The following is a 20478-nucleotide window of genomic DNA, read 5'->3' as shown; positions in this document are numbered from 1 at the left end:
GGAGCTCACAAAGTAGAATTTTTGCTCACAAGACTCCACAGCTTAGAGGGAACATTGCCGGTAGCTCTATAGGGGCCTGTGAACCTGCAGGTAAAGTTTTGTGGCCTACCTAAAAGGTCCCTATTGATGATTCTCCCTGCCTTGGAAGACGTTGTGATCTGCCCAGATGGCTGCATTCAAATAGTACATCAAATCTCTATCTGTGACGAGTAGGTTTGCCAAGTCCCCCCGGGGGGGCAGAGGCCTGTTCCCCGCCGCCGCCGGATCGGGCCCCGGGGGGAACTCCACCCCGACGTGCACGTCACCAGGAAGTGACGCGACCACGCCGGGCACGCTGGGGGCGTTAGGGTTAGGGATCGACCCGGGAGTCCCCCGCTCCGGAACAAGGTGAGACTTGGCAACCCTAGTGACGAGCACAAACACGAGTGGGTGCCATGCTCACATGCTCCCTCCTTGGTTCCCCTTTCCTTCTCCCTCGCTCCAGAGAGCAACTGAAGGAGCTCCTAGTTTTGAAACTGTTCTGACCGTGAGATTTGAAGGCCATGGCCAAATCAGTATTTGTGTCCTCCTGACGCACTAGGATTCTCAATCACAGCTTAATCCTGGTACACAATCCTAGTTTGCATGGGAGAAATAAAACTCCAGTTGGCTCAGGCATCCGCACTCAAGACATGACAGCGAGTCGGGCGCGTGATTGAATATGCCCATCATGCTCCGCGCTCAAAGGGAAGAAGGGGGGCATGAACACAGCAAGATACAGGTGCCCGTCACAGGCAAATGGAAGTTTGTTGTGACATCTACATGCCACCAGTGTGTTGCACACTGGCCGAAAGGTCTCTGCACGTGGATGATGTAATAATAACGGCAACCATCTTTCAGCACAAGCGAGGGCCCATGAAAGAGTTCTACGGTGTGTGGTACAAAAGAAAGTAATGGCAGGAGCATGGGATTCAGGTGGAGACTAAAGGTAAAGGTAAGCACTTCCCTTGCTCGAAAGCTAGTCAAATCCGACTCTAGGGGGCGGTGCTCATCTCTGTCTCCAAGCCGAAGAGCTGGCGCTGTCTGAAGACGTTTCCGTGGTCATGTGGCCGGCATGACTAAACGCTGAGGCGCATGAAATGCTGTTAGTTCCCACCGAAGCGGTATCTAATGATCTACTTGAAATTTCTTGCTTTCGAACTGCTAGGTTGGCAGGAGGGGCGGAGACTAGAGGCTACCAAAAATACAAGTTGAACTCAGGTGAAAGGAAAAGAAGATTTCAGTGAACAACAGCAAGACTCAAAGACGGGGCCCAAAGGCCACGCTCCAGATAAAACAACCCACACTCTCGCAATTCAAAAAACATTTGCAGGGGTTACATTTTACACTTCATAACTATCAACCCGGTTCCATCATTCATAGCAGAGAGACAGAGAGATTGATTTGTGCCTTTGGCATGCATAGCTAATGAAACAGGGCCGTGTAATTGCTCATAACAATAACTATTCATTGTACAGATCTAGCAAGATGGTTTTTGTGACAAATAATCAAACATGACATGAACTAATGGGGGAAGGGCAGCTGTCTCCCAACGCCCTACCGATACCCAAGCAGGTTAGAGGATCAGATTCCACTCTAGATTAGATCTCTCCTTTCCCAAATTTTTTGCATTAACCATTGTCCAGAAGGTTTCCTGGTATTTTCTTAACGAGAGACAATAAAAAGATTAGGATAAACATTGAACCAGCAAAAACGGGGCTCAGTTCTAAAAATAGCACCCAAAGAGTTCCAGGAAAGATAAGCGGTCAGAGGGACACGGTGCCCAAGACGTTTGTGTTTTTTTTAAAAAAGGGGCCTTGTTCAAAGAGTGAAAGGATACGCGGAGTTCCTTCAGTCCTGCACACCAAGTACAGACATGCGGCGATGACATGGGTCATCTTCCGCCCCCGGGTCAAGTGCTTGCTCACCGCCATCTTGAAAAAGTTAAAGGCGGTGTCGAGGCAGTGCTGGTTAAGCTGGAGCTGGTTTCCGAGATGATGGATCTGACGTTTTCCTTTAAAAATAAAAGAGAGAGAGAGAGAGAAATCACATACCGTTCACAATTTTAGTGTTTTACAGGATGCACGCACGAATAAACTGAAGCCGGCTTAACTCAGAGATCTGAACGGCAAAAGGCTATACTACAGAGAACAGCGGGCTTGTTTTAAAACAAGATAGGTTGAGCCAGGGGTCCCCAATGCGGGGGGCGTGAGTGACATGCTGCCCACCCAACACCTTGCGTGTTTTTAGAAAGTGGGTGGGGCTTTTGCCCACTGGAGATTTGATTGGCTGTGCAGATTTTTTAAAAACTTTGTTTTGGCAGCAGCTGCCACCACAGCACAAGGATCTTCATTGTGTGACTGAAGGTAAGATGTGGCAGCCATTTTGTGGCTGGCTCTGCCGCCTGCAGCAGCCATTTTGTCACTGTGCCCACCACACGTTGTCAGAATTCCAAAGGTGCCTGCAGGCTCAAAACAGGGTGGAGACCCCAGGTTAAGCCATTGATGCCTTTTGGTCCCCTGTCTTTCCAGATGTTACATAGATTTGCAAACAGTGCTCTATCATTGATATGCACCCATTACAACATGTAGAAATTTATGGAGGATACTAGCCACGGCAAGTAAACAGAATCTCCATATTCAGAGGCAGGAAAACGCAGAAACTCAGTGCTGGGAAGCAGCCTCAAGGGAAGGCCTTGACCTCTCTGCCCTGTTATTGGCCCTCCAGAAGAACTGGTTGGCCACTGTGTGAAACAGGATGCTGGACTAGATGGACCCCTGGTCTGATCCAACAGGGCTCTTCTTGTGTTCTTATGAAGGCCTCGGCCTCTATGCCCTGTTGTTGGCCCTCCAGAGGAACTGGTTGGCCACTGTGTGAAACAGGATGCTGGACTAGACTGACCACTGGTCTGATCCAGCAGGGCTCTTCTGATGTTCTAATGAAGGCCTCAACCTCTACGCTCTGTTGTTGGCCTTCCAGAAGAACTGGCTGGCCACTTTGTGAGACAGGATGCTAGACTAGATGGACCACTGGTCTGACCCAGCAGGGTTTCTCTTATAGCTGGGAATATCAAGTGAGACCTTGTTTCTCACGAATAATTCCTAGGCCAGGGGAAGCCATGTCCCTCCAAACAAGCTATTGCACTGAGGCGATGGAACGGTTGCTTCCTGCTCTTCAACCCCCTTCCACAGCAGGGTTACCTTGCCACAAACACAAGAGAATTTACTCTTTGGTCAACCACTTTTATAAACAGATCCAGGTGACTGCCCCACTTACAGTATCAATAGTAACTTCACAAGGGACTTCAAGATTCCAGTAGAAATGCCCACTGCAGAAAAGGTTACAGGGAATGTGGAATCCCTGTTAATTCCCAGCATGCTGGCCCAAAGATGCTCCCAACTGGGCCTCTACCTTGCTAGAGATCCTAGCACAGCAGTAAGGGAGAGTCCAAGGTAGGCCACTGGTCAAAGGGCTTCTTTGCTTCTGGGACCAATTAAGAATATTCATTCTAACGCAATATTCATTCTAACACAAGAGAGCCGGTTTGGTGTAGCGGTTAGGAGGCAGACTCTAATCTGGGAGAACCGGGTTTGATTTCCCCACTCCTCCACGTGCGGCTGCTGGTGTGACTTTGGGTCACTCACAAGTTCTCTCAGGGCTGTTCTCTCAAGGGCAGTTCTCTCAGAGCTCTCTCGGCCCCACCCACCTCACAGGGTGTGTGCTGTGGGGAGGGGAAGGGAAAGGAGATTGTAAGACGCTCTGAGACTCCTTTGGGTAGTGAAGGGCGGGTATAAATCCAATCTCTTCTCTTCTCCTTCTTCCCTCCATTCCTATAACCTGCCCACGGAACAACTCCTGAATAACCCCAGTACCATTCGGGACAGCCACAAGGTTAAAGGTCAACTAAAGGTTTGCTTAAAAGCAGTATGAATAGACCTGCTGAATGATCAAACTACCCCCAAGAGAGGGTGGCTAGGATTCTGCGTCTCTCCCCCACCCCTGAACTAGGGATGCACACGCCTCAGAACATTAAACAGAACCTCTCTCCACGCTGACTTGGAAGCAAAGAGAACGTGTTTTATTGCAGTTCTCCAGAAACCTGGCAAAGCACAATCTTGACATACACAGGGGCCTCTAACCGCAAAGCGAAACAAAACCACAACTGAGCGAATCTGGCCCTAGACAGAGCCGTACGCTTGGAGCTCCTCGCCGCTTGGGGAAGTGCTTCCTTCCTACGAGCGGACTCGTCAGGCTGCCAGATTACATAGATTAGAGGCTGCGGCCTGAAGAAAACGAATGCTCCTCCTTGCCTTTGCTCTAAGCCCTTTCGATGACTCCTAAGAGGATATGACACAGCTGGCGAGGCAGTTGCGGAGAGCCTCGGGAGCACCAAGAAAGGGCTCCGGGAGCAGGAAACTGGCAGGACCAGAGGCGAGGGGAAGAGGAGCCGTAAAAGAACAGGATACAGCCAGGGCTGCGTTTCTCGAGAAGCCAAGGAACACAGCACACAGCCAATGTGTGAGAAAGATGTTTCGACCGTGTGGCGTTACGGGAACCACGCAGAGCCCTAACATTTCCACAGGGATATCAGAAGCCGACAAACATCTCTGTGTGGCTTGTTTCACAGTGGCAACCGAGGCGCGTGATGACAACGCCAGAGCTCACCTGAAAAATTAAAACACTGCGTCGAGGTGCATGACTGTGCGCTCCCTGTTATATAACGCTTCCTATATCACCAGGAAGGATCGGTAATACTGTGCTGAGGGGGTGGCTTAATATCTGGCCAGTGAGCTCACGCTAAGGCTGCTTTGGAAGCATTCTGTGTTCTTAAAGCGAGTCTCAATCGCTGCTGTTATAAGAACATCAGAAAGGCCCTGCTGGATCAGACCAATAGCCCATCGAGTCCAGCATCCTGTCTCACACAGTGGCCAACCAGTTCCCCTGGAGGGCCAACAACAGGGCACAGAGGCCGAGGCCTTCATCAGAACATCAGAAGAGCCCTGCTGGATCAGACCAATAGTCCATCTAGTCCAGCATCCTGTCTCACACAGTGGCCAACCAGTTCCCCTGGAGGGCCAACAACAGGGCAGAGAGGCCGAGGCCTTCACTAGAACATCAGAAGAGCCCTGCTGGATCAGACCAGTGGTCCCTCTAGTCCAGCATCCTGTCTCACACAGTGGCCAGCCAGTTCCTCTGGAGAGTCAACAACAGAGCAGAGAGGCCGAGGCCTTCATTAGAACATCAGAAGAGCCCTGCTGGATCAGACCAGGGGTCCCTCTAGTCCAGCATCCTGTCTCACACGGTGGCCAACCAGTTCCCCTGGAGGACCAACGACAGGGCAGAGAGGCCGAGGCCTTCATTAGAACATCAGAAGAGCCCTGCTGGATCAGGCCAGTGGTCCATCTAGTCCAGCATCCTGTCTCACACGGTGGCCAACCAGTTCCCCTGGAGGGCCAACGACAGGGCAGAGAGGCTGATGCCTTCATAAGAACACCAGAAGAGCCCTGCTGGATCAGACCAGGGGTCCATCTAGTCCAGCATCCTGTCTCACACGGTGGCCAACCAGTTCCCCTGGAGGGCCAACGACAGGGCAGAGAGGCTGATGCCTTCATAAGAACACCAGAAGAGCCCTGCTGGATCAGACCAGGGGTCCATCTAGTCCAGCATCCTGTCTCACACAGTGGGCCAAGCTGTTCCTCTGCTTGGCCGAGGCCTTTCCCTGAGGTTGCCACCTGGCTCTGGGATTCAGAGGATCAATGTCTCTTAATTTGGAGATTCCCCTGAGTCACCTTGGCTAGTAGCTACTGATAGGTCTCTCCTCCATGAATCTAATCCCCTTTTAAAGCTGTTTATTCCTGTGGCCATCACTACATCCTCTGGCAGCAAATTCCATGTCTGAATCACTCTCCTGTCTCACACAGTAGCCAACCAGTTCCCCTGGAGGGCCAACAACAGGGCATAGAGGTCGAGGCCTTCATTAGAACATTAGAAGAGCCCTGCTGGATCAGACCAATGGTCCACCTAGTCCAGCATCCTGTCTCACACACAAGAACTTAAAAAGAGCCCTGCTGGATCAGACCAGTGATCCATCTAGCCCAACATCCTGTTGCATGCAGTAGCCAACCAGTACCTCTGGAGGTCCACAGAAGCTTGCTGGGTGACCTTGGACCAGTAACACACTCTCAGCCTGATCTACCTCACAGGGTTGTTATGAGGATAAAACAGAGAAGAGAACGACATAAGCCATTCTGGGTTCCCATTTGGGAGAAAGGCGGGGTATAAATTTAATAAATTTAATAAATACACAGATGAGTCGATCCAAAGTACTGGGAATGGTGTGAAGCTCACAGAAGGGAACTATCCCAGCTTGGCTCCCTGAAATTAAGCTCCCGCAGGGGGAGAGGATCCTCATAACCAACACTGGTAGCAAAGTGGGATTCTACCTTCTTTTTTTGGGGGGGGGGGTGTCAGCAAAAAATCACCCCTGTCAGTGGAAGTAGAATTCAGCGGTATGGGCCATTACGCCAGCAGAAACTGCATCTTTGGATCCAACCCAAGACCTTATTTGTCCATTACAAACAAAGCAGGCTTTAAATGGACACAGTTCACTAAGAGAGATTATTCTAGGGCTTCCCAGAGGTATTTCTCTATTGACCATCGAAAGTAAAATTATTCATCCAGAAACTGCTTGGAAGACCACACCTCCATTGTTACCAATAATGCAGAGAGAGACGCTTCTCACCTTCTGAACCCTGTATTACCCGAATGGTGTTTTGATTTACAGATTACTTGGTCAACGGTCTTTTGATTTAAAGATCACTTGGTCAACACCTCGTTGCATGCCACTCTTTCTCAAGAGCACACCGGTCAGTCAAGAATATCTGCTAATCATCGTTCGCTTGAATTGCCTGCTTCCTGTAAGCGTCCGTGTGTCATTTCAATATGCAACCCGAAAGATTACTCATGTATTTCAACTCAAGGCACGACGCTGGTGCCAAGGACTCGGGGAAACTCTTCATGAGAGCTCCTCCTCCGTCATAAACTGCTTTGGCTAAAGCCACCCGTACACGCCTGCCTGCTTGTCCATACGTGTTTCTGATCATAGGAACATCCCGAGAAGACGATGAGTCAGGAAAACCGAGGGCAGAAATCACCATCCGAGCCATCCTTCCAGCAAGATCGCAGCTCACAACTGTGCCAGCCCGAAACCATGCTCGCCAAATGGCCGATCTACCACGGTTTGAGCTAATTAAATTAAATCTCACAGATACCACCCGGCGCATCGTATTGCTCTGTTACCCTGGCGATATATCAACAAGCCTGAAGAGCCTGTGTCCAATTGCAATTAAAACGGGGCAGGCAGGGGTTAATCAACAATTACATTTTAATTTCCCCACAAAGGAGCATAGTGCACTCGCCACTACTTTTAATTCCTAAGCCTCTCTGACGAAGATAATCTGCGGCTCTGATCTTAACCCCCACGAAAATAAGTCTTTCCTGCAGGCCGCAAATGCGACTGCCTCTCTTATGGCTGTTTCAGATTACTACGCGGAAAACAATCCTGAGTAGAAATCAGCATGCACCCTGCGCATGGATTTTAACTTGGTTTCGGGTGATTATTTTGCAGCGTACACACATGCTGGGAAGCTGTAACCAGCTGCAGCTGCCCAGCAAGCATACACTGATGTACACATCAGCAAAAATAATTCTAAACGGGACCATCATGTTAGAGCCGGCACACAGAGCAGATGATTGATCAAGCTGCAGGAGGATTTTTCAGTGGAGGATTTTTGTAGTGTTTGGCTCACAGGAGGTAACATCATGGCATTGGCCTCTACACGCTGTTTAGTAGTTGGCCTTTTAAGGCTGGGGTGCGAAAGAAGATGCTGTACTAGATAAGACTACCTGAGAACCCCTTTTTTCTATTCTAAGAGAACTAACAAATGCCATAACATAGCACTACACTACTGATACACCATAAACATGAGAAGAGCCCTGCTGGATCAGGCCAATGGTCCATCTTGTACAGCATCCTATCCCACACGGTGGCCAACCACTTTTTCTGGAGGACCAGCAACAGCACAGAGAGGCCGAGGCCTTCATAAGAACATTAAGAAGAGCCCTGCTGGATCAGACCAGTGGTCCATCTAGTCCAGCATCCTGTCTCACAAAGGGGCCAACCAGTTCCTCTGGAGGACCAACGACAGGGCAGAGAGGCTGAGGCCTTCATTAGAACATAAGAAGAGGCCTGCTGGATCACACCAGTGAGGGTCCCTCTAGTCCAGCATCCTGTCTCACACAGTGGCCTGCCAGTTCCTCTGGAAGGCCAACAACAGGGCACAGAAGCCAAGACCATCCCCTGATGTTGCCTCCTGGCTCTGGGATTCAGAGGCTTAATGGCAAGACTCATACAGAAATGTAGCCAAATGGAAAATTACAAAGCTCCCTCCCCATTCAAAGGCATAAGAACATAAGAGGAGCCCTGCTGAATCAGACCAGGGGTCCATCTAGTCCAGCGTCCCATCTCACACGTTCGCCAACCGGTTCCTCTGGAGGGCCAACAACAGGGCAGAGAGGCCAAGGCCTTCCCATGATGCTGCCTCCTGGCTCTGGGGTTCAGAAGCTTAGTGCCTCTGAGTGTGGAGGTTTCCCTCAGTCACCACGACTAGAAGCCATTGGTACACTTGTCCTCCATGAATCTAATTCCTTTTAAAGCTGTTTATTCCTGTGGCCATCACTATATCCTCTGGCAGCAATTTCCACATCTGAATCACTCTCCTGTGTCATACCATGGCAAACCAGTTCTCCTGGAGAGCCAACAATAAGACACAGAGGCCGAGGCCTTCCCCTGATGTTGCCTCCTGGCTCTGAGATTCAGATTCAGTGCCTCTGAATGTGGAGGTTCACTCTCTTTTATCTGGGTCTGCAAGCAAAATGGCATTATTTTATTGTAGTTTGTTCATTTTCTGTCATTTATACTATAGCCTTTCTCACCAATGAAGAAGAAGAGAAGAGATTGAATTTATACCCTGCCCTTTACTCAGAGTCTCAGAGCGGCTTACAAACTCCTTCCCCTCCCCACAACAGACACCCTGTGAGGTAGGCGGGGCTGAGAGAGCTCTTTCCAGAACTGTCCTTGAGAGAACAGTTCTGACAGAACTACACCTTGCCCAAGGTCATCCAGCAGCTGCAAGTGGAGGTGTGGGGAATCAAACCCAGTTCTCCCAGATTAGAGCCCGCGCACTTAACCACTACACCAAACTGGGGACCTAAAGCGGCTTATTTATGTTATCTACATTACTTATAGTCTACCTTTTTCACTGGGAACTCAATGGGGATTACACAGAGAGTTTACATCATTTTCCTCTCCCTTACTTTACCCTCACAACAAACCTGTGAGGTAGTTTAGGCTGACAATGCATAACTTGCCCAAGGTCACCCAGCAAGTTTCATGGCATGAATAGGGATTCACACCTGGCTCTCCCAGATCCTAGTCTGACACTCTGACCACTACCCCACCCTGGCTCTGTTTGGGTAAGACAGCCAGTTTGGTGTAGTGGTTAGAAGCACGGACTCTAATCCGGGAGAACCGGGTTTGATTCTCCACTCCTCCACATGCAACTGCTGGGTGACCTTGGGCAAGCCATAGTTCTCTCAGAGCTGTTCTCTCAAGAGCAGTCCTTGAAAGAGCTCTTTCAGCTGCAACTGCGCCACAGAGGCTGTCTGTTATGGGAAGAGCAAGTGAAGGAGACTGTCAGCCACTCGGAGACTCCAATAAATCCTTCTCCACCTCCTCCTCCATTTCTTATAGGTCTGTGTTTCTTATTGAAAGTCACACCATTCACACTCATTGAAAGATTTAAAAATAATAATATAAACAATGATAACTCCTAAGTAAATAACTCTACTGTATTACACGGCAAGAACCATTTCATATGGATGGCAACGCCTAGCTTACGCCAGGGCTTGACAAATTCTGAGTGCCCAGAGGCCTAAAACTTTAATGGTAAGCTATAAGACATTTGAATTTTCTTAGCACAGGAGCCCTGCTGAATCACACCAGCACCCGGTTCCAATAGTAGACACCCCATATTTTTCTTGTTTGGTGCAGTGGTTATGAGCACGGACTCTAATCTGGAAGAACCGGGTTTGATTCCCCACTCCTCCACACGCAGCTGCTGGTGTGACCTTGGGTCAGTCACAAGTTCTTTCAACGTAGTTCTCTCAAGGGCAGTCCTCAAAAGGGCTCTCTCAGCCCCACCTGCCTCACAGAGTGTCTGTTGTGGGGAGGGAAAGGAGACTGTAAGCCACTTTGAGACTCCTTTGGGTAGTGAAGGGCAGGGTATAAATCCAATCTCTTTCTCTCCTCTTGTTAGATTTGAGTCCAGTCGCACCTTGTAGAACAACTAGATTTGGAGGGCATAAGCTTTCAAGAGTCAAAGCTTCCTTCATCAGAGCTCTGACTGTCGAAAGCTTATACCCCCCAAAATCTTGCTTGACTCCAAGGTGCAAATGGACTGGAATCTAGCTGTTCCATTGCAAGCCAACATAAGAACATAAGAGAAGCCAATGTTGGATCAAGCCAATGGCCCATCCAGTCCAACGCTCTGTTTCACACAGTGGCCAGAAATACCAGGTGCCATCAGGAGGTCCAACAGTGGGGTCAGGACACTAGGAGCCCTCCCACTGTTGACCCCTCCCCCCAAGCACCAAGAATACAGAGCATCACTTGCCCCAGACCGAGGGTTCCCATCTATACCTCATGGCTAATAGCCACTGATGGGACTTCTGCTCTTTACATTTAGATGGTCCCAGTCAGTGTTCCCTCTAAACTGAGTTAGTGTGAGCTGGCTCACAGTTTTTTAGCCTCCGGCTCACACCTTTTTGTCTTAGCTCAGGAAGGAAGGCTCCAGAGCAAACTGATTTATTCAGCAGCCAGATCGCTCGCTCACAACTTTGATACCAGTAGCTCACCAAGTAGAATTTTTGCTCACAAGACTCCACAGCTTAGAGGGAGCATTGGTCCCAGTAGCTACATAGCTACTCTCTGAAACTATCTTCATTTTCTTGGAATCCCACAAGCAGGGCATGAAAGGGGAAAAACAACACAACCATTCTTGCAGTTATTCAATCTTCCGCAAGTGGTGCTTAGAGACATGGAGGTCCCATTTAACAGTCGTAAGGAAGAGCTTTGTATGAGTGGGTCTGAACCCCGGGTACAGCCATCTGGATCCATGGTCAACACATCCCATGGCAACCAATTCCACACGGAGGCAGACGGGATGATTAAAATGGCCCTTGAGTGCCCCCGTGGGGGGCCCTGCTGGCCTCACTGACGGGCACAGACTCACCAATCGCCTCCTTCCCCGTTATCCAGCTCCAAGCCAAGTAGTCCCTTATACTGAACATGAAACTTCCTTGTACTGACTCAGACCCTTGGTCCATCGAAGCCAGTGTTGTCTACACAGAATGGCAGTGGCCCTCCAGGGTCTCGGGCAGGGCTCTTTCACATCACCTACAGCCATATCTTTTAACTGGAGATACCGAAGATTGAGCCTGGGACCTTCTGCATGCCAAGCAGAGGCTCTGCCACTGAGCCACAGTCCTTCCCTTAGTCCATCAAGGTCAGTATTGTCTACTTAAGACTGTCAGCAGGTCTCCAGGGTCTCAGGTGGAGAGTCTTTCACATCACCTTATACCTGGCCCTTTCAACTGGAGATGCCGGAGATTGAACCTGGGACCTTCTGCATGCCAAGCAGAGGCTCTGCCACTGAGCCAGAGTCCTTCCCTTAGTCCATCAAGTTCAGTATTGTCTACTTAAGACTGTCAGCAGGTCTCCAGGGTCTCAGGTGGAGAGTCTTTCACATCACCTTATACCTGGCCCTTTCAACTGGAGATGCCGGAGATTGAACCTGGGACCTTCTGCAGGCCAAGCAGATGCTCTACCACTGAGCCACAGCCCTTCCCTTAGTCTATCAAGGTCAGTATTGTCTACTTAGACTGGCAGCAGCTCTCCAGGGTCTCAGGTGGAGGTCCTTCACATCACCTACTGCATGGTCCTTTCAACTGGAGGTGCCGGGGATTGAACCGGGGACCTTCTGCATGCCAAGCAGATGCTGTACCACTGAGCCAGGGTCCCTCGCCACTGAGCAAGACCCTTGGCTCAGTGCCGTCTATTCTGATGGGCAGTGGTTCTTGGCAAAAGGCAGGTGTCACCAATGCTTCCCATCAGAGATCCTTTAATCAGACGTGCCAGAATGAAACACGGGGACCATCTAGATGTAAAGAAACAAATCAAAATTCTGCAAAAGACTCTTAAAGCTTTATTGGCCAGGGCGGTCCAAAGAATCACTTTATAAGTAGCCGAATTTCTGTTCTGTGCTATGAAAATACAGGCTGCAGATCGTGTCTCGGGTATAATTTACTCTGATAACCTGTAACTCTTCTCATTGTCTGATGCATTAGGATAAATTATATATGTAGATTAGGCAATTAATTAACGTTGTTTGTTCCGCTTCTGCAGGGCTTGTGGGCTGTAATAAAGACTGACTAAAGCATCCGCTCTGCCACTGTGCCACAGCCTCTGTCCCGTAAATTTGGCAGATTTTGTGGGCATATTCTCATTCGGAAAATAGTTCCACTGTTTGAAGGACAGCCCTTTGTTTCTCAATCGCTTCCTTTGCGGCTGGAGCAGGAAAGGTGCTTGCAGCATGAAGGAGACACCTGGAAAAGTGGGAATATCTTCCCAACCTTGCCTTATGCCAGACCAAATAAGCAACGCTGGATGAGACCCAGGAGCTGGACATCTGGACTCCTGGTCGTCACATGGGAAAAGTTCGTTTCCAATTCTTGTGCGGAGCCGGCACCTCCCTTTTTTGAGGAACTGAAGCAGGAAGCGCATGAATTCCCACCTCCACCCCATTAAAGGAAGAGCACTTGCTTTAATAACCAAAACAAGAGGAAAGTAGTTTTTATCTTTCTGAAGAACACTTGCGGGCCTGCATCGTCCACAAGCGATCTGTGAAATGAATTACCGGAAGTACGCTAAGAGCCATCGGCAAAGATTCCGGACCAGCGAGGATTCAGGAATTAAAAGCAAATGGAGAGAATGATAAATTGTTTATTTATGTGCTTACTTCATTTATACCCTGGCCTCCCCCCCTCCCCGCCCCTCACGGGGACTCCAGGTGGCTTACCTCATTCTTTTCTCTTCCCATTTTATCCTCATGGGATACTGTCCAGACTAGGCTGGGAGTCTGTGACTGCCCCAAGGTCACCCAGCTAACATCTGTGGCAGGGTGAACATCTGAACTCAGATCTCCCGGATCCTAGTCCAACACCCTAATCACGACACCATATTGGATAAACAAGAGTCCATATTCTACTTGTTCAAGGAACGCACGTCGTCTACGTTTCCAAAACTAATACAACAAGAAGAACAGACTTTGAGGACTATCTTAAGGCTACTGTGCTTTATTTAGAGATTATGCCCAAACCTCCAGATACCCTACTGAGTGTGAAGAGAAACATTTCTCAAATGACTAATGCTGGAAAATTTCAGTTTGCTACATTACAATTCAGGGAAAGGGAGAGCAGTGAGGACCAAACAAATGCAAATCTATCAAGCGCTAGAAACGCAGAAGAGCAAAGTTTCTCTTTTCGCACTGGGCTCCAGAGCAGAGGAACGAACACAAACGATATGAAAGCCAAAAAAAATTAGGAAAGCCAGCACAGATTTTAAGAAAAGTTTCACCTTCAGAGGCCGTGAAAACACTGACGTGATGCAACACAATGAACCCCATGCCACAGGGTCAGGGACACTCAAAGCTGGATCGCCAGCATGGATCCTGGTGCCTGCCTGGTTCTAGAGTCTTGAGGGATACAGACACCCTGTGAGGTGGGTGGGGCTGAGAGAGCTCTTGACAGAAACTGCTCTTTTTCAAGGACAGCTGTGCCAGAGTTATGGCTTGCCCAAGGTCACATCAGCAGGTGCAAGTGGAGGAGTGGGGAATCAAACCCGGTTCTCCCAGATTAGAGTCCGCGCACTTAACCACTACACCAAACTGACATGATACAACACGATGAATCCCATGCCACAGGCAGGGACACTCAAAGCTGGATCGCCAGCATGGATCCTGGTGCCTGCCTGGTTCTAGAGTCTTGAGGGATAAAATCCAAAGGGTCTTGAATGGAATGGGGTGTGTGTGTGCTTTGGGACACTCCCTACCAGCCAAATGACCACCAAAGGGCTGAGCACATTCCTGCACATTACAGCCATGTGTCTTCCACCTGGCCGCAAACATGGACTTTCTTACGTCCCTAGACTTGCAAGTTCTCCTTGCGCCTATCTGTACAAAGGAGTATCCCCTCCCCTTTCTTTGGAAACCAAATAACCAATATGGCTTCTATCTTGGAGCTGGAAACACTTCAGAAGAAACCAGGAGACACTATTTTTGGTATCATTCGGAAGAAGATCCCTCTGTCACAGGAAGACTCTTCACTCGGAACCTCCCAACAGCTTGCGACTGACCCCATCCCATGGTAGCCATTTTGCAGTCCTACAGACACAAGTTTATGCTGGTGCTGCTACACTTCCTTAAATTCCAAGAATGCCCACAGGCTCAGAAAGGTTGGGGACTCCGGGAGTATAGCACTGGACTTCGGATCAGGAAGACTGGTGGTCAGAGGGTTACCAGGCCTCACAATATAGCAGGAGGCCTCCCAGTAATTACCTTTGATGACCACCAGTGCCTCAGGCATCGATGGCAGGAGCGGTGGGAGGAGCCTCGGGGAGGGGGAAAAGGAAGTGACACAGAACACTCTAGCATTCCATAAAAAAATCTATGGTAAAACCATAGAGTTTCAAGCAGAATGCTACAGCATCCACGGCAACCTGCTGATGTCACTTCCGGGTGGCATCTACCTCATGGGATCACCAGTCCCATTCTTTCAGGAAAATCACTTTGCTGGGCTTTTCCCAGAAGAAATCTGAACGATTTTACATCTGCCGCTCTGACTCTCTTAGGAGAGGAAAATATCGCTTGATAAGGAAAAAGAGCTGGAAGGAGGCTTTTTGTGTTGAGCCCAGGACAATCATTTCGTTCTTTCTCACTTGTCCCTAACCAGTGGTCCACAACAGTGCTGACAGTGTATTTTAGTCTCAGGGTCTCTTCGCACACTGAGCTTTGGAGGCCGGGGGGGGGGGGGGGGGGGGGAGACAAGCCTTTTTTCTACTTTCTAAGAGACCCCCAAAGCTCAGCATGAGGTTTGGAGATGAAAAAAGTGAGAGGGGACCACCACGGACGTGTGACAGTGTTCTTTTTTCTGAAGAAAATTTTCCATTCCTAAAGATTCCTTGCTCCATAAACTTAATGGCAACGAACGGAGGCCATCGCCAATACAACATCAGGCAAACCTGGCCAGTTTCAAAGCAGTAATTAATTTTTTTTTTCCAGGTAATTACATGTGAGAGAGAGAAAATGCACACGTATGTTTAATTGTTTTGTCAATGTGAGGGGGGAGGCACAAATACACACGATAATCCCAACCGGAAATAATTAACTTATGAATTTGCCCGATTCGATGTGCAGTCCAAATCGAACGCCGGGATACACGTTGACAAGCGAGAGACCCTGGAGGGGGGGCAATTCCATCCTTCCTTTCCTCGCTGGGCCACCCACTCGTCAGGGCCCCCGCCAATGTGGCTCAGAGGTGGGGGGGCAGCGGCAGCAATACCAGCAGCTCCTGCTCCCCCCCACACCTGCCTGGTTCATTCCTTCTTTACACAGACAGTGATTAAAATGGGGAATTCACTGCCAGAGGATATAGTGATGACCTCAGGAACAAACAGTTTTAAAAGGGGATCAGACAGATTCATGGAGGATAACTCTATCAGTGGCTACTAGCCGTGGTCCCTATCTGAGGAACACCATCCTCCCTCCATGACTGACTGTACTTTTTGGCACGATCTCTGGTGTACGCGTTGCCAGGGTCTCCATGGAGACTCTACTGACTCCTCTGATCACGAGCCCACCGACTCAGAGAATGAAGAGGATGAGGATGAAGATTGGGGAGATGGCGAGCCAGCACAGGGAACAGCTGTTTGGTGGAACTGGGTTGTGTGTTAGCCTCCTCATGGTGTCATTTTTTATTGTGCCGATCAGGGGGGTGTTGCCTTTTAAAGAACATATGGCATTCAACATTTGGGAGCGTCTTGCTAATATTTCTAATGTTACTCGTTTCTGTTTGACCAACTCCCTCTCAGCTGGTGACTTATTGGGTACCTGTTTGATCCCGGTGTGTAAGCAACCTGCCAATATAACTAAAGAAACCATGTTCTATGGGTTTTCCCAATGCCACTGTGAGTTACAGTACCATGGCAAGATGGGGCCCAATAAGCCTGCGTTTACCTGCGTCTGCACTCTCTCTTCACACTCCTTACGTAGCCAGTGGCAATACTACTTGCGCCCGCATTGTTAACTGTACTAAACGCGCCCAGCGGTGTTCTAACGTAGGCCCTGACATACTAAACTGTCCTCACCTCACTAAAGTGTCTTTCAATTATGCCTATATCATGTTACCAACTGGCTGGTTCTTTACCTGTGGCAGTCGTACTTTTAATTATATCCCTGCCGTGGTGACTGAGGGGAAACCTCCATGTTCAGAGGCAGCCAGCCTCCGAATCCCAGCGCTGGGTAGCAACATCAGGGGAAGGCCTCGGCCTCTATGACTCCCTCGTCACCTTCTGCTTGCCCGCCCAACTAACACCGCTGCGGTGCCTTCTCAATCCTCTATCCACTTCTGAGGACAAGTGACAGTGAAACTTAAGTGCCTTGGTGACATCTGGCAAAAAGTGTTGAATTCTGTTGAAAGAGACGAGTGGAAAACTACATACACACATTTCTCGGTGTGTGCTAAAATTAGTACATCAACAGCATTCAGTCCCTTTGGGTTTTTCCCCTTAAATGCAAATAACATGCTGTAATCCCTTTGAATTTATACAAGGATTATTCCAATCAAAATGGAATTTATACAAGGATTATTCCAATCAAAATGATTTCCTCATAAAGCTTGGGGGGGGGCGGGGTGGTTTGTATATAGCATTTAAACAGCACTTAATTTCTCCCCCCCCCCTTGCAAAATCAAGTATTTCAGTTCAATTGTTTATTGCTTTAGGGACATAAACATGGGGGTGGTTTCTTTTAAGTTTAATTTGGTGAAAGGTAAGTCAAAACTTTCTGGAAATTTTCCCAATGCAGATTTTTTCCAGAAGACCCACATCACCATGGACTACACACTTTGTGATCCGTTATTCTCCTTCCAGGAAGTGAAAACATCTTGGTGTGGGAGAAACGAGGTCTCCCTCAGCCTTACTGTCTCCACAAACACCGGTTCGTCTCTATAAATGTCAGCCCTTCCTTAAACAAAATGAGTTTTCTCCTGCTCTCATCCATGACAATGTAAACCAATTGTGAATGCCCCAAAAGGAAGGGAAAGGAAAGACTCCAGGGAAGGGAAGCGAATGGAGGGCACGCAGGATCTCTCTCTTCTTGATCTTTTATTATGCACGGGTAAGAGTACTCTTTCCTGCAGAATTTATGTTTTCACTTTCTCCGAATTCCCCAGGATTTCAGGCCCACAAAACTCTTTTATTTTAATCAGAGAGGGTCTGTGCCCTTTACGCAAAGCCCAAACTTCCAGAAAGACTCTCTTCGTTCCACTTCATGAACATTCGCTCTCAACTGGTAATTTCCATTTCAGCGTATCTGAAGAAGTGTGCGTGCACACAAAAGCTTTTACCTTGAACAGGGCTTTTTTTGGTGGAAAAAGCCCAGCAGGAACCCATTAGCATAATAGGCCACACCCAACAGCAGAAATGTATTAGCCTATTAGGCCACACCCCTGACAGCACAGTGCATTGGCATATTAGGCCACACCCCCATGTTACCAGAAGTATGCTCATCCAGCCACACCTTTTGCTTCTTATTCTGTTTACCTTGTTTGTTGCCAAAACCCAGGGCCCTTTTTTGTAGCAGGATCCCCTTTGCATGTTAGGCCACACACCCCTAATGTAGCCAATCCTAATGAGTTCCCGCTGTTGGGTGTGGCCTATTATGCTAATGAGTTCCTGCTGGGCGTGGCCAACTTGGGAGCCAGCCGGAACTCCGTTCCTGTGGGTTCCTGCCCAAAAATAGCCCTGACCTTGAATGAAATGTTGTTGGTCTTAATGTTGCCACTGGACTCCAACTTTATTCTGCTGCTTCAGACCAACACGGCTACCCACCTGAATCACTCTCAACACCCAATTCACTCACGACTTTTCCAAAAGCGTATCAAGTAGTTTTATCTTCTCACCCCAAGTTTGCAATAACTAAGTATGGACTGAGGACCTGGCTGGCCTATGCATGAATGGTCCCCTTTGCTTCCTTTCTTTTTTTCAGTAAAAAATTATCTGCTTCAACTAACACACCCTGCTGAAGGCAAGCATGACACTTTTGACAGTCTACAGCAGAGTCCTCCAATGTGCTGCCCATGGGGTAGGGCTTCTTCTCAGGCACTCTCATTCAGAATTTCCACAATAGTGATGAGGGAGATCGCAAGTTTGGCTCCACCTCCTCTGGTAGCCATCTGGGGTCTGACTCTGCCTCCTGCTGCAGCCATTTTAGCATGATGCTTTTATCTTCTCACCCCAAGTTTGCAATAATTAAGTATGGACTGAGGACCTGGCTGGCCTTTGCATGAATGGTCCCCTTTGCTTTCTTTCTTTTTTTCAGTAAAAAATTTATCTGCTTCAACTAACACACCCTGCTGAAGGCAAGCATGACACTTAGACAGTCTGTTTTTGTCTCAGCTCAGGAAGGATGGCTCCAGAGCGAACTGATTTACGCAGTAGCCAAATCGCTCACTCACAACTTTAATGCTAGTAGTTCACAAAGCAGAATTTCTGCTCCACAGCTTAGAAGGCACACTGGACCCCAGGTCTACAAGATGTGCAAGCAGACAGAAGTAACCAAAGGTCGAGTGCTACAGCACATGGCTGAATCGTACAGCCGTTTGTGAAAAGCCAAGGAACTGTCACATCCGGTTCTTTCTCTGATGGCAAATTCCTATGCGGGGGGGGGGTTCATTCTTGCCCCCCTCCCCCAGTCTACGTTATACCTTTGTCCCCCGCTCCTCCACTTGCACCTGGCTGATGACCTTGGGCAAGCCGTAGCTCTGATAAGGGCTGCTCTTGTAAAAGGGCAGTTTCTGTCAAGAGCTCTCTCCGCCCCACCTACCTCACAGGGTGTCTGTTGTGGGGAGGGGAAGGCAAAGGAGTTTGTAAGCCGCTCTGAGACACCTTTGGGTAGTGAAGGGCAGGGTATAAATCCAATCTCTTCTCTTCTTCTTCTTTTACCTCACAGGGTGTCTGTTGTGGGGAGGGGAGGAGAGGGGAGGGGAAAGGAGTTTGTAAGCCGCTCTAAGGCACCTTTGGGTAGTGAAGGGCGGGGTATAAATCCAATCTCTTCTTCTCTTCTCTCTTGTGTGTCTTTAAACTCTAGCCGGTTAGGTGCAACATCAACCACCTAGTGTTAATAAGGCCCCTATGGTTTAATTGTACAGGGTCCCCCCCCCCGCCTGCATTGGGGGGGGGGAGTTATGAAAGCAATTCACAAGCTTCATTAGCACAGTGCAGCATCTCGAGGAAATCAACTGATTTGACTATAATTAGCCCGCTGCTTTGTTGCATTCGACGCCAGTTAATCTCCCTTTTATAGGCATCCCCCCCCCTCCTGCATTTTCTTCCTTTTGTTCCAACACAAAAGATTCCCTAGGCTGAAAACGTTAGGAAAAACGGAAAGTTCAATTTTTTTTGCAAAAATGTCTTAAACTGAAAATGAGCAGGCACTCTGGAACAAAAGGGACCTTTCAAATGACAACACCCCCCCCCCAAAAAAAAGTAATCCCACATCCACCTTCATGATTTGCCCCTGGTGGGGGTTAAATACACGAGACATACAAACAGGGAGAATAAAAGCGCTCTTCCCGAAGCAGGTTTGGGAGCTAAATGGAACTTCCGTATTCAGAGGCAGCATCCTTGTGCACGCCCTGAACTAGACGGCCCGAGCTAGCCCGATCTCATCAGACCTCAGAAGCTAAACAGTTCATTAGCTGTTGTAGATTTGTACGGGCTGTATGGCCGTGGTCTTGGCATTGCAGGACCTGAAGTTCCACCAGCAGCTGTGACTAGCAGAGGAGGAGGAGGAGGAGATTGGATTTATACCCCGCCCTCCACTCAGAGTCCCAGAGCGGCTTACAAACTCCTTTCCCTTCCCCTCCCCACAACAGACACCCTGTGAGGTAGGTGGGGCGGAGAGAGCTCTTTCGAGGATGCTCGTGAGAGAACAGCTCTGACAGAACTATGGCTTGCCCAAGGTCATAAGAACATAAGAGATGCCAATGTTGGATCAGGCCAAAGGC

The 20478-nt window shown here is 48.9% G+C and overlaps 1 protein-coding gene across 1 annotated transcript in view; it reads right to left on the bottom strand.

The window, feature by feature from the left end:
- LOC107114207 (transcription factor IIIB 90 kDa subunit-like) overlaps window positions 1-20478 on the bottom strand; it is a 157223-nt gene that overhangs the window by 88811 nt on the left and 47934 nt on the right. The window contains exon 3 of the mRNA XM_015415647.1: window positions 1859-2032. Within this exon, the coding sequence (XP_015271133.1) occupies window positions 1859-2032 (174 nt within the window). The remainder of the gene's footprint in view (window positions 1-1858; window positions 2033-20478) is intronic.

Source organism: Gekko japonicus, unplaced genomic scaffold, assembly GCF_001447785.1.
Source record: "Gekko japonicus isolate JY-2015 unplaced genomic scaffold, Gekko_japonicus_V1.1 scaffold3171, whole genome shotgun sequence".
Lineage (NCBI taxonomy): Eukaryota > Metazoa > Chordata > Lepidosauria > Squamata > Gekkonidae > Gekko > Gekko japonicus.
The sequence above is the reverse complement of the archived record's forward strand: the minus strand, read 5'-3'. Positions and strand labels throughout refer to the sequence as shown.